Source organism: Caretta caretta, chromosome 7 (assembly GCF_965140235.1).
Source record: "Caretta caretta isolate rCarCar2 chromosome 7, rCarCar1.hap1, whole genome shotgun sequence".
Lineage (NCBI taxonomy): Eukaryota > Metazoa > Chordata > Testudines > Cheloniidae > Caretta > Caretta caretta.
This window is the reverse complement of record NC_134212.1, coordinates 61,362,311-61,385,877: the sequence shown is the minus strand read 5'-3', so window position 1 is coordinate 61,385,877 and position 23,567 is coordinate 61,362,311. Positions and strand designations below refer to the sequence as shown.

The following is a 23,567-nucleotide window of genomic DNA, read 5'->3' as shown; positions in this document are numbered from 1 at the left end:
GACAGACCCCCTAACCCACTGTCCCTGGGCTTTCTTGCATCAAATTGGAGTAACATAACCCTGCTCCACAGCAACGGTGGCCAGCGTGGGGCCCTCCTTGTCACTGGTGTCAAGGTAACAAGGGTGCCAGGAGCTTAGCCTCTCCTGTCTCCTTGGGTCAGGGGAACTGCAAAAGGGGTTAAGGCTAAGTTGTAGGAGAGCAGCCTCAATCCCTTCCCTCCTGTTCAGGCCAAGTCCATTTTATGGCTGATGAAAAACCAAACTTGTTTTGTTCAGTTCAGGACAGCAGAGGGCCACATCCATTGATGGGGGCAGAGATGTACTATCTGCACTGCTTTCTCACTGCTGAAAAATGGAGCAGCTATACTGCATTCAACAAAGACATTTAGGCTCCCCTGCCTTCCATAGAAACCAGATGAAGTTAGAAGCTTAAATATCTGTGTACTGAAGGGAGAGATGCAACCTTCCTCCTGTGAGCACAGGCCAACCCTGGGCTGCTGGACAAGTGAAGAATCTGCTCCGTTGCAGGTGGGTTCAGAGCAGCAGCTTTCCTCTAACTGTCAGTAACCGATGGAGGGGAGAGCCATTGTATGAGCTGATTTACCTCTGCATGGTAGCTGCTGCTGCTAAAGTGCTAAGCAACTCTGTGTGTGGATACCCTCTCCTGCCCTGTGGCCCCCATGAAGTCAGGGTTGGGCCCCAGGACAGCAGTCCTCTAAAGTACAATGTGAGTTTAGACTAAAGCCCTCAGACCATGATCGAGACAAAGACTAGGGGCTGGATCTGTGCCCCAAGCTCTCCAAAGACACATACAGGGCTGCAAGGGATCAGGAGAGTCCTACCTCCTTCCCTTAGCAGTCACTGTTCAACCCTTCCCCCAGCCAGCATCTAGAAACCCTGCACCAAGCTGGCCTGCAGCTTTGACTCTTACCAATGCCTTTGATTCAACTCATATCAAACTGAGCAGCATCAGATTTAACACCACGCTGAGTGAAAAGGTCACATTAAAGGTTATAAATTATCATGATTAAAAAAAAACAACCCATCTGTGACTTGCCCTTCAGACAGACCATAACTCAGACAATAATTTAAATGACAAAATACATTGGCTGCCAACAGAATAACCCAACACCAGCTGACTGTGATGTGCTCTGGGTGAGTAGGGCTGTTTGCTCAGCGCAGCATGTATTACTGTGGCATCAAGTTACTGCAGTAGATTCTGGGGTCCTGGCTGCTACCTGCCAGGCACCGTACAGCACTGGCTCCTGCATTGGCAGTAGCTGGTCATGCCTACGCAGGGCACAGCCAGCAGCTTTGGAAATCTGTGCTGGGGAGAGAGCGGCTACTGCCTGCCCAAATCCAGGAACATCCCGAACGCCAGCTCCAGCCAGGAGTCCCAGTTCATCCTGACATGCTTTGGAAGGGCTAGAAAGTGCCATAAGAGGGTCTGTGCTGCGGATAGTAGGAGCTGACACTTGAGACATTGAGGGAATTGGGCTGGCAGCTTGTCACAGTTGTTTTGCCTATAAGGAGAGGCCCTATGGAGGGCTGGGGAGCCAGCCCAGGCTCCTGGATGTGTCACTGTCAGCAAAACCATTTGGCTGGATTCAGGCACTAGGGGCAGGGCAAAAACATGCTAAGGTTCCAGCTGTTACCTAAGAGGCCATTGCTGGAATGGCCTTCCACAACCCCACCCTGACTGCCGAATTGGATCACCCGCAGGGGCGGGGCACGTTTGCTATGTCCAGCACCTGAAAGCAACAACATAATTCCAGGCGGCAGCATGGGGGGATGCAGTGGGCAGAGATTACAGCTGCCAGCTTGCAATGCTGGGGTTAGTCCCCTCAATCTAGCTGACATGGTCCATGCTAGGATGGGTGGTCTTGGCAGTGCGTTGCCATGACACAATGATCTGCTGGGCTCATTGCGACAGATCATGCATGGCATGGAAATAGGAACGGTCCCCTGAGCTGCTCCCCCCACCCCCCCATGCCTGCATGGGGAGGGGGGGCTCTGCAGTGAGAGAAGTGTCCCTCATTTGTACTTTTGGGAAGGCCTTGCCCTTTCACTAGTAAAAACCTGAGAACGTTTCCCTACATCTGCTGGTGTGAGCCCCCCCTGGCCTCCAAGCAGCCATTGCTGGCCAGCCCTGCTGTATTGTGCAGCCACAGCATCTGTGTTAAGGCACAGCTGAGTCAAGCATTTCATGTAAACACTCAAGACCTTGAAGGAAGACTCTGCTAAGCGAGTCGAGTACCATTAAGCAAGAAGCAGAAATGCTCAATCATTCTAGAGAAACACTGGAGCCAGCCACGCCTTGCTGTCCCAGCTGCCACAGTCTGGGTCATCTCCGTGAAGCTGGAGGCTTCAGTGCCACCTTCAAGGAAGCAGCCTGCTGGAAAACAGAAAGAGAGGAGCCATGAGAGGGGCTGGGTCCTGGGACGCTGCTAAAGCCACCCTGGCAGTGACTGAATGACCGTGGCACATTGGCCCAGCCCAGTGCCCTCACTGGCACAGGAAGGGGAGGAACAGCTCAATCACTATAAAACAAAACAAAGCTGACTAGCCTGCTACTCAGCTAGTGAGGGAGCAGGGCATGATAGCCACCTAAACAGGGAGCCTAGCCAGGGAAAGGGAACCCCCCCCCCCAGGTAACACAACAGCCAATCTGATCGCAGACACACAGAGCTGGGCTCACCTGGGGCTGACTGGATTGACACATCAGGGCAGTAGGTTTGGCAGGCGGAATAGGCAGAGCTGACAATTTGGTCCCATCCATGCTACAGCCATTCAGCTTATCTGCCTTATGCTGGCAAGAGCAAGACAAAAAGCATTCCTTTAATGGCCATTTCAGCTGCAAAAACTGGCAGCTGTTCATGATAGCCACCTAAGCAGGGAGCCTAGCCAGGCAAAGGTAACCCCGCCCAGCCCCACTGGGTAACACAACAGCCAATCTGATCGCAGACACACAGAGCTGGGCTCACCTGGGGCTGACTGGATTGACACATCAGGGCAGTAGGTTTGGCAGGCGGGATAGGCAGAGCTGACAATTTGGTCCCATCCATACTACAGCCATTCAGCTTATCTGCCTTACACTGGCAAGAGCAAGATGAAAAGCATTCCTTTAATGTGCAACGTTATAAATCTTTTGGGATCAGCGTCCATTTCAGCTGCAAAAACTGGCAGCTGTTCTCCCAGAAACTGCTATCAGAATAGGAGAATGGGAAAGAAAAGAAATGAGACCCCACCCCCCCCCACCCCATCCCAGTAAGCCAAGGCAGGGCCTCACTAACGACAGCTGTAATGATTTTTTTCCAGTGCTGGAGGCAGCTGCAGTGCAGCTGGTTGGTTGGCAGAAAGCAGCCCATCGCACAGCGCAGACCATACAGTATCTAGCCCTGGACACTCCTGAGCACCTGGAGCACAGCCTAGGTGAATTCAGGCCATGCCACTGTAGTGGTGTGGATGCAGCACAGCTGACCCCAGCACTCCTGCCTCTGCCCCCCCAGGCCCAGCACACCATGCTGCCCATTCCAAGGGTTGACTCTGGCAGGCACACAACCTCCTGGATAAGGCCCCCCAGCTCTTGTGTGGGCTGCCCCCCATCAGACTGTCCCCCCCACAGCCAGCCATGGGCCCTCAGTACTGGTCGCGGAGCTGGGGGTGGGTGGGGGAAGGGGTGTGTGTGTGCAGATCCCCTACTTGTGAAGTGAGAGCTGAGTGGCTAGTGGGCAGAAAGTCCAGTGTGAGGACCCAGGATGAGACGCACCTGTTTGCTTCTCAGCTCGGGGAGAGGCCGGGTCGGTGGCTTCGGCTTCACCTAACAACAGGGTGCAATAGAGTCAGTCACCCAGTTCCAAACCAACTCCCACCAGGTGCCCCCGACCCCTACCACAGCTCGGTGCTGCCACGTGGGCTCAGCAAAAGCACTGGTGGGGCCAGTGGCACGAGCAGGGGCCACTGGGGCAGGGGCCACACTTTCCATGCAAAGAACAAGGACAATCTGCTGGGAAGGAAGTGCTGTGAGGCTCTGGCCAAGTAACTCAGCCTGCCTGGCTCTGGCTCTGATGGGGCCAAAGGCTATGTGGAAGTGGGGGTGTTTGAATTTTGCTGATTCAGGCTTTCAGCATCATGGAGAAGCCTAACCGGGACCTTGGCTGAGGGGGCTTCTGCACCAGGGGTGGGCAGATGCCCCGGGAGGTGCCAAGGGTGTTTGAGACTCAACCCACCAGCATTGCAGGGCTAGGGGGTGGCCTGTGGACATGCTGCCCCACAAGCCTGTGGACATGACAGCTCCACATGGGGCTGGGTAATGGGGAAGAGAGTTCTGCACTGGGAGGAGCAGTGGGGTCATCACACACCGTCTGGGTACTGCGATTGCAGCACGGGGAGCTGCAAGGAGGCCTGGCAGGAGAGGGCAGGGGGCACCCCCGAGCAGCACATGCTGTCTTGGGGCCTGAAACCAGGCTGAGGATGGCTTCAGGCAGGGAGGTGACATGCTGGGCAGGCCTGCAGGCGACTGATGTCAAGCACCAGCTCCAGTAGGGATGGTGATGCTGCCAGTTAGGGTCCCCGCTAGCACGTGTGCGCGTTCCAAAGCTTGGCGAGAAGCAGCATTACCTCGCCAGCAGCTGGTTTGGGCTTTGCAGAGACCAGAGGGGGAGGTGCCACGTTGGGTTTAACTCCAACCTAATTCAAATGCAGAGAAAAGAAAACAAGCCTAAGGTTTCGCGGTCTTTGAATGAAAATACTGTGTCTCCTGTCAGTTCCCCGGCCAGCAGCACACAGCAGCCTGCGCTGGGATTCAATGGGGGAGCAGTTACTCACATGGCCACGTTTACACATCTGCAGGGCCATGTCCTGAGGGAGGGACTGGAGTCACAGCACGTGCATTCACTACAGCACTGGCACCCCTCCCCCGCATACTGCTGCCCCCAAGGGAGCTGAGGCCCAGCTACAGGGGCTTTTTCCAAGCAGTTCTTCGGTCTGGCGCTCTACCCAGAGGCAGCATCTCTGCTCTGGAAGCTGCTCATGGCGGATGTTCTGTCTAACACTGTGCGCAGCCCTAGAGCCAGGTGGCGTGGCGAGATGAGGGTATAAGGGTGTCTTGAACTGCACTTAGCGCAGCCTTGCCAGGGACGGAGCTGCCTGTCTGGGTGGGGGTTGCCTTGGGCTTTTGAAAGGCTCTCATTTATTGTGATGCCAGAGGCCATCAAGGCCCAGGAGCACTTTTCCCAAAGCAGTTCAGTTGTCATCGGGCCAGTAAGCAAGACTAAGAGTGACTCTCCAGCTGACAAACTGGAGAAATGGTCTGAAGTAAACAGGATGAAATTCAATAAGGACAAATGCAAAGTGCTCCACTTAGGAAAGAACAATCACAGTTGCACACATACAAAATGGGAAAGGACTGCCTAGGTAGGCATACTGCGGAAAAGGATCTGGGGGTCATAGTGGATCACAAGCTAAATATGAGTCAACAGTGTAATGCTGTCGCAAAAAACGCAAACATTGTTCTGGGATGCATGAGCAGGAATGTTGTAAGCAAGACACAAGAAGTAATTCTTCCACTCTACTCCGCTCTGATTAGGCCTCAACTGGAGTAGTGTGTCCAGTTCTGGGTGCCACATTTCAGGAAAGATGTGGACAAATTGGAGACAATCCAGAGAACAGCAACAGAAATTATTAAAGGTCTAGAAAACATGACCAGTGAGGGAAGATTGAAAAAAATTAGGTTTGTTTAGTCTGGAAAAGAGAAGACCAAGGGGGGACATAATAAGAGTTTTCAAGTACATGAAAGGTTGTTACAAGGAGGAGGGAGAAAAATTGTTCTCGTTAACCTCTGAGGATAGAACAAGCAGCAAATGGCTTAAATTGAAGCAAGAGCAGTTTAGGTTGGACATTAGGAAAAACTCCCTGGTAGGGTGGTTAAGCTCTGGAATAAATAGCCTAGGGAAGTTGTGGAATCTTCATCACTGGAGATTTTTAAGAGCAAGCTAGACAAACACCTGTCAGGGATGGTCTAGATAATACGTAGTCCTGCCCTGAGTGCAGGGGACTGGGCTAGAAGACGTCTCAAGGTCCCTTCCAGTCCTACAATTCTGATAGCTGGGTGCTCGCCTGGGAGGAGGCAGACCCAGGGGCTAGTCCCTGCCCCATTGACCCCTCCAGTATTTTATACGAAGCAGAACAGCTTCAACAGGTTAGACTGAGAACCCCCAGCCCCCACTGCCCACAGCCCAGTGGTTAGCGCACTCCCCTGGGAGGGTGAGACCCAGGTTCAGAGCCTATTCTAGATTGAGAGGTTCAAACCTGGGTCTCCTGCCCCACAGGGACATGCTCTAACCATTAGGGTAATGATTATAAAGGGGGGGCACTAGACCATCTCCTCCTCCAGCCATTTGGTGAATCTAGCCCCTTTTAAAAAAAGTACTGCAGAAGCAGGAAGCCTGCCCAAAGATCAAATGGGGCCACTAGAAGATTGAGATGTTAAAACAGCACTCAAGGAAGACAAAGCTGTTGTGGAGAACCTAAATTAATTCTTTGCATGGGTCTTCACTGCAGAGGATGTGAGGGAGATTCCCAAATCTGAGCCATTCTTTTTTGGTGACAAATCTGAGGAACTGTCCCAGATGGATAGGTCCATCAATGGCTATTAGCCAGGATGGGCAGGGATGGTGTCCCTAGTCTCTGTTTGCCAGAAGCTGGGAATGGGCGACAGGGGATGGATCGCTGGATGATTGCCTGTTCTGTTCCTTCCCTCTGGGGCACCTGGCATTGGCCACTGTCAGAAGACAGGATACTGGGCAAGATGGACCTTTGGTCTGACCCAGTATGGCCGCTCTTATGTTCTTACTGAGGTGTTGATAGAGGAGATTTTGGAACAAATTGATAAATAAAACAGCAGTAAGTCACCAGGACCAGGTGGGATTCACACAAGAGTTCTGAAGGAACTCAGATATGAAATTGCAGAACTACTAAGTGCAATTAGTAACCTATCGCATAAATCAGCCTCCGTATTGGATGACTTGAGGATAGCTAATGTAATGTTGATTTTTAAAACGGCTCCAGAAGCGATCCTGTCAATTACAGGCCGGTAAGACTAACTTCAGTATCAGGCAAATTGGTTGAAACTACAGAGAATTATCAGACACATAGTTGAAAACGATTTGTTGGGGAGGAGTCAATACAGCTTTTATAAAGGGAAAATCATGCCTCCCCAATCTATTAGATTTTTTTGAGGGGATCAACAAACATGTGGACAAGGTGATTCAGTGGACAAAGTGCACTTGGACTTTCAGAAAGCCCTTAACAAGGTTCCTCAACAAAGACTCTTAAGCAAAGTAAGCAGTCATGGGATAAGAGGGAAAGTCCTCTCATGAATCAGAAACTGGTTAAAAGATAGGAAACAAAGGATAGGAATAAATGATCAGTTTACAGAATGGAGAGAGGTAAATAGCAGAGTTCCCCAGGGGTCTGTACTGGGACCAGTGCTGTTCAACATATTCATAAATGATCTGGAAAAAGAGGTAGACAGCAAGGTGGCACAGTTTGCAGTTGACACAAAATTACTCAAGATACTGAAGTCCAAAGCAGACTGAAGAGTTACAAAGAGATCTTACAAACTGGGTGATTGGGCAAAAAAATGGCTGATGAAATTCCATGTTGATAAATGCAAAGTAATGCACATTGGAAAACATATTCCCAACTAAACATACAAAATGATGGGGTCTAAATTAGCTGTTGCCACTCAAGAAAGAGCTCTTGGGTCACTGTGGATAATTCTCCGAAAACATCTGTTCAATGTGCAGCAGCAATCAGAAAAGCTAATAGAATGTTATGAACCATTAGGAAAGGGATAGATAATAAGACAGAAAATATCATAATGCCACTATATAAATCCATGGTACGCCCACACCTTGAATACTGCATGCAGTTCTGGTCTCCCCAAGTCAAAAAATATATATTAGGATTGGAAAGGATAAAGAGAAGGGCTACAAAAATGACTGGGGGTATGGAACAGCTTCCATATGAGGAGAGATTAAAAAGACTGGGACTGTTCATCTTAGAAAAGAGACGACTGAGGGGATAGGAGAGAGGTCTATAAAATCATAAATGGTGCGGAGAAAGGGAATAAGGAAGTGTTATTTACTCCTTCATGTAACACAGGAAATGAATAGGCAGCAGGTTTAAAACACACAAAAGTAAGTACCATTTCCCACAACACACAGTCAACCTGTGGAACTCACTACCAGGGGATGCCTGTGAAGGCCAAAGTATAACTGGGTTAAAAAAAATTAGGTAAATTCATAGAGGATTGGTCCCACAATAGCTATTAGCCAACATGGTTAAGAATGCAACCCATGCTCTCTATGTCCCTAAGTCTCTTACTGCCAGATGGTGGGACTGGATGACAAGGAATGGATCATTAAATAATTGCTATGTTCTGTTAATTCCCTCTGAAGCATCTGGCACTGGCCACTGTCAGAAGACAGGATACTGGGCTAGATGGACCATTGGTCTGTCCCAGTATGGCCATTCTTATGTTCTTATCTAAAGGCTCCTTATGAAGGGAGTTGGAACCACTTTTCCTGTGACCCTTTTAGGAGGTCTTTGGAGATTTTCCCTTCCTGGGAGAGAGCTGACCCGAGGTCAAAGAGGCACTGAATCTGCCCAGAGATTGGTGTACGGGGAGGTGTCCTTCTGATCTGGTTCTGAAGTGGGGCAAAGGGCAGTGCTCCATCATTAGTAGTCTAAACTTCATCTCCTAGTTCTTCCTCACTCTGAATTTAAGGGCCAGACAGAAGTTACACTTCTGAGGGTCATGTAACTCTCCAAGGCAGAGAACACAGTTTGAGTGACCTTCGCTAACTGGGCTTCCCTCCTGGCGAGAGAGGCAGTGTTTGAGGCAGTGTCCAAGGAAGACAAGGCTTCCCAGAGGGAAGGGCGAGGAACAAAACTAAGTCTCTTAACTATTAAACTAAGATAATCTAAACTGAAATATCTAAAACTAAACTAGCAGCTAGGGGAAAAAAGGTATAGCCGTGGCACACACCAAAGGTGGACACATGAAAGCTCCAGCTCAGGCTGAGGTAATTGAGGAAGAACTGAAGGTGGTTCACTTGCACAATCCTATCGTCTCGGTGTGAGGCATGAGGCAGTGTAGCATGCACAGACACACTGCAAATCTCTGCTCAAAGGCACACGGGGCGCATGCCCATCTGAAGTGGAGTACCCACAGGGACACTACTCGAAGAAGAACGCTGTGCTCTCCAGTTGGGGCATCCACAGAAAGTCTATGCTAGAACACAGGCATTTCCACACACAGCTCCCTCCAGCGCTACGTCCCTTCACCACGGAGCACGGTCAACTCTCCGCCACCAGATCTGAGAACAGGAGCACAGAGCAGCCCAAGTGAGCTGTGCAGGGTCACACAGTCAGGGCCACAGCGGTGACTCCAGGCCCCTGGATTCATTGCAGTCAGCTCAGCTGCCATGAGGGGTATTCAGCAGACTGCTGCTAAGAGTGCAGCTGTGACTGTCTCAGGCATTTGACAGCAAAGCAGTAACATCAGACACAGCAGTCCCAGGCCAGTCACTTACCTGCACAGGTTTGGCTGGATATGCTAGCGAACTCTGACAGGCACTACTGGCCACCGCAGGAGGCTGAGAAGGAACAAGTAAAAATTATTTGCTTCTCATCAACCAGTGTGTTTACCCCTCTCCCTGCGAAAAGCGTGACTGGAACCCAAAGCGAACCCAACAGACAGTGTCCTACCTCAAATGGGGAGATCCCCCCCGCACCCAGCCCAGCTCAGTCTGCCCCAAACGGAGAAACATCCGCCCCATCCTGCCATGGCCCAGCCCAACCCACCCCAAGTGAACAGATGCCCACCCCATCCCATCCCGCCATGGCCCAGCACACCCCTTCCTGTGTGGAGGGATGCCCACTTCATCCTGCCATGACCCAACTCAGTCCGAGTAGAGAGACACCCGCTCCATCTTGCCATGACCCAGCCCAACCCGTCCAGAGTGGAGAGATGGCCATCCCATTCCAGCCCACCCCAAGTGAAAAGATGCCCACCCCATCCTAGTCTGCCCAGAATGGACAGACACCCACCCCATCCCACTATCGTCCAGCTCAACCCACCCTAAGTGGAGACACACCCAGTCCAGCTCAGCCCAGCCTGAGTGGAGAGACGCCTACCCAATCCCGCATGGTGCGGCCCAGCCCGCCTTGAGTGATGTTGGGGGCTGACCCAGCATACCCAGCTACTCAGGCCAACGAGCTGCCAGCCCAGAGCAGAGCAGGGTCCATCTAACCCTAATGGACAATCCAGGAATGCCCTGTCATTAGGGTTGGCAGCAGGCAGATGTCTTGCAGGCTCCAGCACCAGCCGTGAGCAACACACAGCCACACTGGGGACACCGGGGTTTGTTGTGACACAAGCGAGAGCCAATAAACACTGCCCAGGTTCAAACCCGTCTGGAAGGTGATTTCTTGCTGGGAGAATTGGAGGAGGCAGCCCTGACACAAGCGGCCAAAATGCCCTGCCCGATCCAGCCAAGAGAATAGCCCTACAGACTGGTAGCCATGGTAATCAGCCTTTGGGGATGCAGAGCATGTTCGGCATATGGAGCTCTCCTTGGAGTTCAGGTGCAGGGTGCTTTGGGGGTCCCTGCCCAGAGTGATGGGGACAGTTAGTGAGGGGATCTGCCCTTCCACTCCCCCAGGAGGCACCAAAGGAAATTTAGTTCATGCAGCTCACCCCTTACCACTTAGTTAATGAACCTCCCCAACTCATGCAGCACCCAGCCAGCCCCTCAGCCATTTCTGCCTGCTGAACTCCCAGTTCATGCCTGCCAGCCCACACAAGCCATGTCCCCCACATCATGTGGACCGTCATCCCAACCTGACTCCAGACACTGCCAAGGCTGCAACCCCATCACCCATACCTATCTCCAGCACCGCCACCATACCCCGCTGCAGCTTCCCTGCCCAGGACTCTTGTTCTGCCCCAGCCCTCTCAGATGGCAGGCACAGAGGAGAGGTGCCCCGGGAGCAGAGAGCATCACTGTCAGCTTTGTGCAGATTCATATTTTGCAAAGTATTTGCAAATATGCAAATTAGCTCATTAAACTACTTTCAAATTTGCAAACAATGAGTGTCTGGCCAGAAATGTCATTGCGAAGGGCAATCCACCAGAGGGCAGGGCCAAACATGGAACTGCACCAAGCTCAGCAGGTGGGTACTAAAGGGAACAGCCATGGGGGGAGGAACTAGAAGCAGAAGAGGTAACCCCGGGACAACTGGGGGGTAATGAGGGTGCTAAAGGAAGCTAGGAGTAGGGGTGCTGGTTGAATGGGGGGCTCTCAGGTCAAACAGCCAACTGCAGTTTCCTTCCTTTTACTGGCCTCCTGCCTATCAGACATGACGGACCAGGCCGGGAGGGTGGGAAGGCCCTCTCTGGCACCTACCTCATCGGTGTGGGGTCTATATGCCCCATCATAGTCCCCCCCTTCCGAGGGTAGATACACTCCTCAAATCCAGTTCTGCCCCGGTTGGAGCTCACCCAGCCCCAGGCTCACCCACTCAGCATGTGCTATGGGGCCTCTCCTGGTGGAAAGTCCTCTTTCTTCCCCACATTTTAACCTGGAGCAAACTAACTGGGGAAATGGGAGCATCTTGGGGAAGCTCAGACACAGCCTGGGCTATAGGGAGATAATACGGCCAAGCTGCGGGACCATCCCCCCAGCTCAAAGAACTGTATCAATCCTTGGCATCCAGCTCCATTGCAGGGCTCTTACAGCACCCAGTTGCCTAGCAATAGCAGAAAGCACCAACTGGAGAAGCCGAGGCGCAGAGGGCCAAGCCTGCATCCCTTAGCCTATCCCTGTGCTCAGATTCACACCATCCTGGGTTTGTTCTCCCCTCCAGCTCTGCAGGAACAGGCTCCTAACCGCGTAACTTGTATGACAGTGCTGCCTTGGTGTGTAACGGGGGCCTTGTGCTGCCTGTGTGGGCGTGGAAATGCAATTCCCACCACTCCAGCAGAGGGCTCTTGGGAAGGACAGTGACGGTCCACTGAAGAGGTTACAAAGGGGTGATAGGAAGCAGCCTGACTCCCCTCTCTACAGCATCATTGCAGGGACACAGTGGCCAGGAGCCCAGAATTCCCCAGTAAAAATCCCCAGCCACGAGAGCTGCCCTCCTGCTCCCCAGGCTGCCTGGGCCACACATACCTCGGGCGGCGGCCTGCTGGGAGTCATGGGCACGTACACAGACCTGGGGCTCTTCAGGTCTGAGGTTGTGGCGATCAGATTTGGGCTGCTGATGTCACAACTCTGAAGCTCATGCCTCACGTTCCTAGTATTGCTTCCCTCTTGAAACAAGGGGTTGGAGAGCCCATTGGTGGTGGTGGTCACAATCCTCCTGAAACACACACACAAAAGAGCCACAGCCATATTTTCCCTCTGGTTTGATTTCACCCAAAGGCCCCCAATTTTGAGGTCTGCTGAACACCTCAATGGCTCTTTGGCAGTGAGGCACAGAACAGCCCAGGATTCACCAGGGTCCTGCTGCCACCTTGCCCTAAAAACGTACTACGTCACAGATGAAGGAGAATAATACACTTTTCAACACTACTCATGGAAAACCATATATCATAGAAAAGATCAGACCTTAAAAGACGGATGTTTATCAAGGACCTCAAAATGTGTCCCAAGGGACTGGAAAGCATAACCAGCCCTGTGTCATCACAGATCATGATGACATCACCATTACATGCTGATTACTGGGCACATTGGGGTTCATTTTCTTCTTTTTTCAGTTTTTAAAAACAAGCCCAGCATTTTAAATCACTTTATTGCAAAAATAACTGAAGCCCACGACAGTTAGTGGACCTGGGTGCTCTTCCTGTTTCTGCCTGAAGTGACTTTGTACCAGCTCAACTCCTCAATTACCTGAGATGTAGAGCTAACAGGTCTGCCTGTCTGTCTATCCCATACTCATCACCTTGGAATCCAGAGACTGTGTATTCTCCAATTTTGGAATGTGGGCAACACATTCTGTAACTCCTCTGAACACGGGTTCTTACTTCTAAAGGGTGTAGTGACCATTTTAATTTTACCAATTAAATGATAGTTTAATTTAGCATTATTTTTCAAAGAGCCGCTGCAAGTAGTGAATTACCTTTCCTAGCTGCAGCACTGGAATGACTTAGTTTTGGGAGGGCGGTAGGGTTGGGGGGAGGGCAGTAGGGTGGGGGGGAGGGCTGTGTTAATTTCTGATGATTTTTTAAATTTCTTTTTAAAAAAGGGGAAATGGGAAAATTAAAATGGGAAAATTAAAATGGATTCTGCTCCAACCCCATCTTGGTCTTTGACTCATCCTGTGCTGCACACAGTCACACAGCTCAGTCACCGGCAGGAGAGATTCATTCATTTATCCTGCACCCAGCTCCTAAATGATTCTTTGGGCAGAGATCAATAGGGAAGTTCCAACACCATTGACAAATTTTCCAGGTTATGAGGGAATGGTCTCATGCAGCTGTTAAAAAGTCACATATATATCAGGTGAGGCATTTCCAGTACAAAAAGAGAAGTATTAATGCTACTTAATTAATGTTACAAGAGTAACAAGAAGGGTTTCTTCAGGTATGTTGGCAACAAGAAGAAAGCCAAGGAATGTGTGGGCCCCTTACTGAATGAGGGAGGCAAACTAGTGACAGAGGATGTGGAAAAAGCTAATGTACTCAATGCTTTTTTTGCCTCTGTTTTCACTAACAAGGTCAGCTCCCAGACTGCTACGCTGGGCATCACAAAATGGGGAAGAGATGGACAGCCCTCTGTGGAGATAGAGGTGGTTAGGGACTATTTAGAAAAGCTGGACGTGCACAAGTCCATGGGGCCGGACGAGTTGCATCCGAGAGTGCTGAAGGAACTGGCGGCTGTGATTGCAGAGCCATTGGCCATTATCTTTGAAAACTCGTGGCGAACCGGGGAAGTCCCGGATGACTGGAAAAAGGCTAATGTAGTGCCAATCTTTAAAAAAGGGAAGAAGGAGGATCCTGGGAACTACAGGCCAGTCAGCCTCACTTCAGTCCCTGGAAAAATCATGGAGCAGGTCCTCAAAGAATCAATCCTGAAGCACTTGCATGAGAGGAAAGTGATCAGGAACAGCCAGCATGGATTCACCAAGGGAAGGTCATGCCTGACTAATCTAATCGCCTTCTATGATGAGATTACTGGTTCTGTGGATGAAGGGAAAGCAGTGGATGTATTGTTTCTTGACTTTAGCAAAGCTTTTGACACGGTCTCCCACAGTATTCTTGTCAGCAAGTTAAGGAAGTATGGGCTGGATGAATGCACTACAAGGTGGGTAGAAAGCTGGCTAGATTGTCGGGCTCAACAGGTAGTTACCAATGGCTCCATGTCTAGTTGGCAGCCGGTATCAAGTGGAGTGCCCCAAGGGTCGGTCCTGGGGCCGGTTTTGTTCAATATCTTCATAAATGATCTGGAGGATGGTGTGGATTGCACTCTCAGCAAATTTGCGGATGATACTAAACTGGGAGGAGTGGTAGATACGCTGGAGGGGAGGGATAGGATACAGAAGGACCTAGACAAATTGGAGGATTGGGCCAAAAGAAATCTGATGAGGTTCAATAAGGATAAGTGCAGGGTCCTGCACTTAGGACGGAAGAACCCAATGCACAGCTACAGACTAGGGACCGAATGGCTAGGCAGCAGTTCTGCGGAAAAGGACCTAGGGGTGACAGTGGACGAGAAGCTGGATATGAGTCAGCAGTGTGCCCTTGTTGCCAAGAAGGCCAATGGCATTTTGGGATGTATAAGTAGGGGCATAGCGAGCAGATCGAGGGACGTGATCGTTCCCCTCTATTCGACATTGGTGAGGCCTCATCTGGAGTACTGTGTCCAGTTTTGGGCCCCACACTTCAAGAAGGATGTGGATAAATTGGAGAGAGTCCAGCGAAGGGCAACAAAAATGATTAGGGGTCTGGAACACATGAGTTATGAGGAGAGGCTGAGGGAGCTGGGATTGTTTAGCCTGCAGAAGAGAAGAATGAGGGGGGATTTGATAGCTGCTTTCAACTACCTGAAAGGGGGTTCCAAAGAGGATGGCTCTAGACTGTTCTCAATGGTAGCAGATGACAGAACGAGGAGTAATGGTCTCAAGCTGCAGTGGGGGAGGTTTAGATTGGATATTAGGAAAAACTTTTTCACTAAGAGGGTGGTGAAACACTGGAATGCGTTACCTAGGGAGGTGGTAGAATCTCCTTCCTTAGAGGTTTTTAAGGTCAGGCTTGACAAAGCCCTGGCTGGGATGATTTAACTGGGAATTGGTCCTGCTTCGAGCAGGGGGTTGGACTAGATGACCTTCTGGGGTCCCTTCCAACCCTTATATTCTATGATTCTATGATACTGTACAAGGCACTGGTAAGCCCTCATCTGGAATCCTGTATACAGTTCGGGTCAGCCATGTTTGAGACAGACGAATCCACACTGGAACTGGTGCAGAGAAGAGCTAATAGGATGATCAGGGGAACAAAGGGCCTATTTTATGAGAGGAGATTACAAGAACGTGGCTTGTTGAGCCTAGCAAAATGCAGGCTGAGAGACTCTGACTGCTCTCTACAAATCCATCAGGGTAAACACCAGGGAGGAGGAAAAGCTACTGAAGCTAAAGGACAGTGTGGGCACAAGTAAAAAAAAGAGATAAACTGGCCATGAACAAATTGTGGCTGGAAATGAGAAGAAAGTTTCTAACCATCAGAGGGTGAGGTTCAGGAACAGCCTCCCAACAGGAGCAGTGGGGGCAAGAAACCGAACTTGTTTGAGAATGGAGCTGGATAAGTTTCTGAAGCGGATGAGATGCTGGAGTTACCTGTGATACCAGGGACTGAACACTATGCCACAGGGGGCCCCTTCCAGCCTTGTGTCCTATATTCTTATATCCCACAGGTTTTGCATGAAACAGCCCCATCAGTTGTATGAACACGCTTAGCTGCTCTGTCCCAAATCTGGATGCAGAATGCTCCCAGGAAGAGGGCACAAAGGGGCTTGTGTGTTGCCATGCAGGGTATGACAGGGTATGTCTCGATTGCTTCCTCATGCCTGACTGGGGAAAAGCCCAAGAGGGTGTGTGCTTGGGACTGCAGTAAGCTCGTCCGCACGGCTGAGTGTCCAGCTGTGAATCACAGGAGCAAACCCAGCCCTGTGCTGCTCACTCGCACTGTCAGTCCTCTCCCTTTCTGGCACATCCTGGCTCTGCCACCTCACAATCTGTAAGTGCTGTGAGCAATAGCAGCGGCAAAGGTGTGGTTGTGCCTTGGGGCGCTGAGAGGCCAGCTGAGAATCCCAAGTGCTTGGCAGACACTCCAGGCATCGAGCTACTGCTTTTATAACAATGGCTACTAACTGCCAATCCTCTGAAGCCCACAGAACCTCCGCCTGCGGATTGTAACCCGATGCCCAGAGGCGCCAGACAGGATCGGGGCCCCACTATGCAGACACTCTACAGTGCACGTGGTCCCAGCCCCAGGAGCCTGTGATGAGGGGACAGGGAGAGGGAGAGGGACACCCTCACAGTCTGTTACACACACACTGGGATATTGCTGCTCCTTCAGATTTACTTCTCATTCCAGTTGTATCTAACTCCCCATTGGCCTGCCCCTCCCAAGAAGCCCTAAAACCCCCAGACGATGTCCAGGCTGGGACCAGAACCCAAGGGCGGGGGCGGGGAGGCCTGCGATTCTAAGCCCTCCTCGTAGTCGTGTAGCAACTTCCCACAAATGGCCTTTGAGCTGGGGCTTCTCAGCTCTGGGGCAGGAAGGAGGGTGAGCATTGGCCCACCTCTTTCTGGTTCAACACGAAGAGGGGCTTTCACCCTCAGAGAAGCTACTGCACCCTCCCACTGCTTCAGGTCAGGGGTGTCACACTTGGCCCAGGCATCGCTCAGGGCACATTGGTGAGAAAATGCAGTTGTGAGTGAACGAGAGCAGCAGAGAACAGAGAGCAGCTCTTTGGCCCTGTGCCCAGCCCCTCCCCAGAACCCTCAATATTCCCCTCCTGCCTAGAGAGGACACTGGCAGGGCCCTGTCAGCACCAGGACCTGCAGCTCCTTGTTTGGTGAGAGCACAGGGACAGGGTCTCATGGCACTGCAGGGAGAGTCCAAACAACTGGGCCCTGCAGGGGGTTGGGAACCATACCACGCTCTCCAGGGGGTGCTCACTTAGCAGGGAGGCCCATCAGAAACTCCTGCTGTCAAACAAGAGTGGACAGGACCTGCACCCACCCCGCTCCTCCAGGGTCCTCCTGAGCAGGCTGGTCAGTGACCAAACACCCACCAGCAGGCAGCAGATGAAGGCGGTGGGGGTGTAGGAAGGAAGAGCCCAGAGGGGCTGGCCCAGCGAGGTCTCCAGAGGGTGGGTGAAGGGGTGGTATTTCAGGGATTCAGGGAATACAGCTTCCCACACCTGTCACTGATCAGAACCCAGAGCAGGGGCTTCGTGAACAACAGCAGCTCCCATGTGATGGCCAGACAGTGGCTCCTCTTGGCACAGGGCTGGGCTTGTCAGTGCAGGTCACAATAACAAAAACCACCGGGACAAATTGACCCGCTTGTCAGCAGCCTCGGCTGAAGGGCTAGGGTTGGATAGGCTATGGGGGAATGAACTCTTCTCTCCCACAGGCCGTAGGGGAGGTGCACAGGGGAAAGCGTGGGGACACTTGCCTGTCAGCACAGGACTCAGACAAGCACCTGGATATCTGGAGCCAAGCACAAGTACTAACGGCCAGTGGACTGGTGTGGAGAGAGTCAACCAACCGTATCGATTCAGTCTGTCCATCCAGCTGTCCAATCAGCCTGTCGCTTGCTCCTTACCATGGAATCTGGCTATTGTGTATCCCAGCAAATCAGAGGAGCTGCCTGCCATGGGGACTGAGCTCTGTGGGAGCACAGTACAGCAGCGGGAGTCTTACCCTTTCTGGAAGTATTTCTTCGCGTTGCCTTTGTAGAACACAAAGCCTCCGATGGTCAGTATGGCTACCAGCACCACCACTGTCAGCACGGCTGCCACAACCATGTTGCTTCCACCTGTCGAGAGCCAGAGAGAGGGATCAGGGAGGGATTCAGTTTCGGGAATTCAGTCACCTATCCCAGCCCAGCCCCTGGTGGGCAGGGCCAGACTGTCCACTGTTTTTCAGTGCTTTGGCCAATCTAAGCAGCTCCTGAAAGGAGTGTGTTACACAGCCTATCAGATGTCACCATCAGGACATTGCTACTGCCTGCAGCCCAGCTTTTTCCTCCAGCAGGTCCACCCCAAACCCTGCCCTCCTGGCCCTAGTGAGCGCTGTACCTGATGCAATCTCTGAAAGCTTCCGCTCGCAGTAGGGCGCAGCCCAGCCGGGCTCACAGTGGCATTCCCGCTTGTGATTGCAGACCTGAAATCCAATCCGGCAGAGTTAGGGACCAGGCAGCAACTCTGACCGTGCTTTACAATGGGAGGGTTTGGGCTCAATACTGCAGCCTCTACCCAGGTCACACTCCCATCAGTTTTAGCAGCAGTTTGGCTTTACTGAGTAGGCATGCAGAATTGGGCGCCTTGTAACTGCTGCATATTTGCTCTGGCCTCAGGATCAGGACCGGTGAATTATACTGACAGGAGAAGCCCTGTTCTCCTGAAGCAGGGTATGAGTAACTCGTGCTGGCATCACCCAGGACTCAGCCCAGACAGTGCCTGTCTGTCTGACATGCAACAGCATGTGATGCTGCTGTGCCCCGTTTGTCGCACTCAGCACCAGCGTCTGGAACAGTCCAGCCGCCCCATCTCAGCACCCGTGAGCAGCTCACAGATGTCCCACCGGGGCAGAGCCTTCCACAATCACAGCTGCTGGAGGAGAGGAAGTTCTGCTGAACTCATTGGCAGACAATGTTCCCTCCCAACTTGGGCCAAATTGCTCCCTGAACCAAAGTGCCCAGCAAAAGCCAGGGCACAAGGCCATTGGAATGTGGCCTGATCTGTTCCTTCAAGGTGGACTTGCTGAGAAAACCAAAGTGCTGCGGGAGCTCTCTCAGGGACAAGGACCCTGTTACCACACAGTGACCACACAGCCCAGCCATGGGTGGCCTGTGACCATGTGCTTTGAGGGAGGCAAATCTTTGATGGCGCGACATGAAAAGAGACATCGTGAGTAGCGCAGACAGACATAGCAAATGGACCCTGTGGGTCTTGGGAACATGACAGGTCGCTGGCTGAAAGGCTGCATTTACCAGCAGATCACAAGAGGAGACATCAGCACCGAGGTACTGCAGACTAAGCACGGGACGTGCAGTGCTACAGGACAGGGAGAGCTGCTCTGAGATCAAAAAGAAAAGGAGTACTTGTGGCACCTTAGAGACTAACCAATTTATTTGAGCATAAGCTTTCGTGAGCTACAGCTCACTTCATCGGATGCATACTGTGGAAAGTGTAGAAGATCTTAGATCAGACACAGAATGGGGTGTGGATGGATAGAGAGGAAGGTCTGTGAAGCACCAAGAACCCATGTGAGATGGTCCCAGGGGTCCATCAGTGCATGGCAGAGGCACACAGCACATTCATGTCTGCTGTGTGCACTCAAAGAAAACATGGGGTGTCTGAGCGAAGACCTGTCAGGAACAATGCTTAGCATCTTTCACCCACACACCTCCCAGCACTCTACAATATAATCAGTGCTCCGATGTTACAGCTGGGGGATCTGAGGGACAGTCGGTCCTGTACAGTCAGAGGACACCCAGGGGATCGTGGCCACACCAGCACCTCTGTGTGATGCCATGCCCTTTCCATGGCCTGAACCTACCCCGTGACCGTTGCACTTTGCAGAGCAGTTTTTGGCACCGTAAATCAGGAGGTCCTGGCAGCGACCGGCATAGCAGACCTGGAATGAGAAGGCACAATGCTTTCAGTACGGTATATACGGTACCTTGCCATCACCCATCCTGCACTCACAGCAATTCAGCAGCTATGTTACCTCCCTGCTCCTGACCTTCCCCTCCTCTCCAGCAGATCCCATGGAAAACCCATCCTTCCCCAGCACCCGCAAAGCCAAGCACACGTCACCAGCGCAGCAGACAAGAATAGCAGCAGCCTGTGCAGGGTGCTCACCATTTCTTCCCCACACTTGGTGCCTGTTGGCACTAGCGCAAGATTCGCCACCACATCAGTTTCTTCCTTGTCAGTGACAGCTGCTTTGCAGGTCACCCCCCCGAGAGACAGGGAGTAGACGCCACCCCCTCCAATGGGGGTCCTGTTCCCACTCAGGCAATGCAGCGTGCCACACTTAATGTCTCTGCGGGAAAAGTAAACGTCAGGAATGAGCGTGCTGGGTCTCATCTCGCCTTAGCATTGGCATGGCCTCAAAGCCTCGCACCCTACAGCCTGTGCCAATGTGGGACAGCTCCTCTGCCTCTTGCCTGGAGGGTGGTCTCAGTGCTAGCAAAAGGTCCTGGCTCAGCAGCCCTTGCCGATGTCTGGGCCCAGCATAGCACCCTCCCACACCTAGGGGCCCCAGCTATGACCTGCAAGAAACCATCTCTAGGGGGAGAGGGGAGCTCAGCACCTGACCAGTTGTGAGGGCAGGGGTGTGAGCAGGCCCAGCTCAGCAGCTCCTGGACAGAGACCACCAATTCCTGTTGCACACACCACCAAAGAGCCGCCTGACAGTTCAGGTCAGCACTGGTGCATCGCACTTGGGCTGGCTCCTTAGTAGTGAAGGGCTCCCTCCCTCTCTCCTTCTGGACCCCACACACTTGGCCAGGCTCCATGGCCATATGCTGGGAGCCAGCGGGGCAGCTCCAAGCTGTGCAGCCTGCACTACCCTGCCAGGATCCTAGCAGGAATTACGGTAAAATGTCCATGTCAGAGACCAGCAGGGGCCCTCAGTAACATCGCTGCCTGAAGCCTGAGCTCTGTGGGGATATCAAAGTAATCTGCCTCCATTGACCCCTGAAACGGACTAACCTTCTCCTCCCAAAAAAAGAGCAGAGAGTTGCAGAGAATGGATTCTTCAAAAAAATCTGAACATTTACACAGATACCTCGCTAAGAAGGGTGTTTCCAGCTTGCAGCATGGAGAGATAGCTCAGACTCCAAGTGAATACTTGGCAGCCACGCCAGGGCTCGGAAAAAACAAATGGCCACCAAACTGGACATTCTGGAGATGATCTCTTGAGTTTGAGGCCATGAGAGAGGACCAAGAGTCTAGCAGCAAAGAAGGAAGTTACGGATTTGGAAGAGCAAGTCACTGTGCTAGAGACTGGCCTCAGAGAGACAGAGCTGCAGAGCCGCATGGCACAGATGGAGCAGAGAGAGAAAGATGCAGCTTAAACTGCATGATTCAGAAAACAGAAGGAGAAGGAACACAAGAATTAAGGGACTACCTGAAAACACTGAAGGAGGAAATCCAATCTGGCATGTAAAAACGGTGGTTGAGGAATTGTTAAATTTGAGCTCTCTGAGAGAGGTGACAGTGGAGAGAGCGCATAGAGTGCTGCTCCCCTGCAGCTAAGCCTTTTAATAGACCCAGAGACCTAACTGTGAAATTTCATGGTTATCAGCAAAAAAATTTAATTATGAAAAAAGCCAGAGAACGTTCAGAACTCATACTCAAAGGCTACAAGCTGCAGTTTTCCACAATCTCTCTACCCTAACTTAAAAAAATAGGAGGTGGGGGAAATTACATCAGCACTCAGAAGGGCAGAAATCCACAACAACTGGGGATTCCCAGTCAGACTCTCTTTCAGCTTCAAAAATCAGCATTATTTAGGCTATGTCTACACTACAGACGTTACAGCGGCAGGGCACTGCAGGCAGGCAGTAACATGAAGTGGGAGGGCAAGGAAAAAGAGAAGAGTGGCTAATCCTACAAGAAGAGGAGAAGAATCAGTGGAGATAGCCAAAGTTTGGAGTCCCAGGAGGATACAGGATGACTCGCAGAAGATTGCCAGGGACGACAAGAGGAAGGCCAGAAAATCACACCAACACCAGCAAGAGGCAGGTTTATGTGATTGGTGACTCCCTACTGAGAAGAATGGACAGGCCTGTCACCAGAGCTGATCCGGAGAACAGAAGGGTGTGCTGTCTGCCGGGAGCTAAGATACGGGTTGTGGACCTAAGGCTGAAGAGTATCCTAATGGGAGCAGGAAAGAATCCACTGATTGTCCTTCATGTGGGAACAAATGATAGGGCTAGATTCTTGTTGGAAAGCATCAAGGCAGACTACGCCAGGCTGGGGAAGATGCTTAAAGAAATAGAGGCTCAGATGACCTTCAGTATGATTGTACCTGCCCCTAGACGAGGAGAGCGAAGGCAAGACAAGATTATGATGATCAACAGATGGTTCAGGCCGTGGTGGCATAAGGAGGGCTTTGGGGTGTTCAACCACTGGGAGGCATTCACAGACAGAAGACTGTTCTCATGGGATGGACTCCACCTAAGTAGGGAGGGAACTAGACTTCTGGGATGGGAGTTGGCACAACCAATTAAAAGAGCTTTAAACTAGGAATTTGGGGAGATGGTTGGGAGATGCTCATGTAATCTCCACACCTGATTCTAATACTGACTGGGAGGAAAATACAGAAAGTGAGAATGCAGCAATGGAGAAAGGAACGGCAGCGGCTATGAGAACGGACAAAAAGAGGAAAGAGTGCCAATACCAATGACACTAACTGTCGGATAGGCGATACTGGAAGTAACCTGACTGTACCTAATCAGGTGACGAATCTGGGCTAAGCCAAGCAGAAACAACTAGGATGTTTGTACACCATTGCAAGGAGCGCACTTTAGTACGTTTTTCCTGGGTGTAAAATGGAAGAACTAGCTCTACTGGTGCAGGAAATGAAACCAGATATTATAGGGGTAACAGGAACGTGGTGGAACAGTCGTCATGACAGGAACACAGGTGTCGAAGAGTGTGTGCTGTTCAGGAAAGACCGGAATAAAGGTAAAGATGGGAGCATAGCAACATAGTATATTAATGACAAGGTAGACTGTAAAGAAATTAGAAGTGAGAGAATGGATAGAACAGAGTCTGTCTGGATCAAAATCACTTTGGGGAAGAAAGCTACCTCTGAGATAGTGCTTGGGGTGATCAGGGTCTGATCTGGGTATGGAGAGAGACCTGTTTAATGTTTTTAATGAAATAAATACTACAGGGAATTGTGTGATTATGGGAGACTTTAATTTCCCAGATATAGATTGGAGAACAAATGCAATTGATAATGGTAGGGCTCAGATTTTCCTGGAGGTGATAGCCGACAGATTTCTTCAACAAATAGACACTGAACCAACGAAAAAGATGATGCCATTTTAGATTGGTTATTGGTGAATAGTTAGGACCTCATAGAGGAAATGGTTGTAGGTTGCAACCTTGGTTCAAGTGATTATGAGTTAATTCAGTTAAAACTAGATGGAAGGATAAACAAAAACAGACCTGCAACTAGGGTCCTTGATTTCAAAAGGGCAAACTTTAAAAAATAAAGGGAATTAGCTAGAGAAGTGGACTGGACTGAAG

General features: G+C 51.2%; 1 protein-coding gene across 2 annotated transcripts in view; it reads right to left on the bottom strand.

Moving 5' to 3' along the window:
* Window positions 1-1,004: 1,004 nt before the first annotated feature.
* Window positions 1,005-23,567, bottom strand: part of ADAM8 (ADAM metallopeptidase domain 8) — a 99,969-nt gene continuing 77,406 nt past the window's right edge. The window contains exons 16-26 of one of the 2 annotated variants that reach the window (XM_048858423.2): window positions 20,163-20,346; window positions 19,858-19,935; window positions 18,375-18,459; window positions 17,998-18,112; window positions 12,240-12,429; window positions 9,600-9,662; window positions 4,621-4,689; window positions 3,770-3,820; window positions 2,985-3,095; window positions 2,699-2,809; window positions 1,005-2,395 (exon numbers count right to left, since the gene is read on the bottom strand). In XM_048858423.2, coding sequence (XP_048714380.1) covers window positions 2,345-2,395; window positions 2,699-2,809; window positions 2,985-3,095; window positions 3,770-3,820; window positions 4,621-4,689; window positions 9,600-9,662; window positions 12,240-12,429; window positions 17,998-18,112; window positions 18,375-18,459; window positions 19,858-19,935; window positions 20,163-20,346 — 1,108 coding nt within the window. In that variant the 3' untranslated portion in view covers window positions 1,005-2,344. The remainder of the gene's footprint in view (window positions 2,396-2,698; window positions 2,810-2,984; window positions 3,096-3,769; window positions 3,821-4,620; window positions 4,690-9,599; window positions 9,663-12,239; window positions 12,430-17,997; window positions 18,113-18,374; window positions 18,460-19,857; window positions 19,936-20,162; window positions 20,347-23,567) is intronic. The other variant, XM_048858424.2, reaches the window with a different exon arrangement.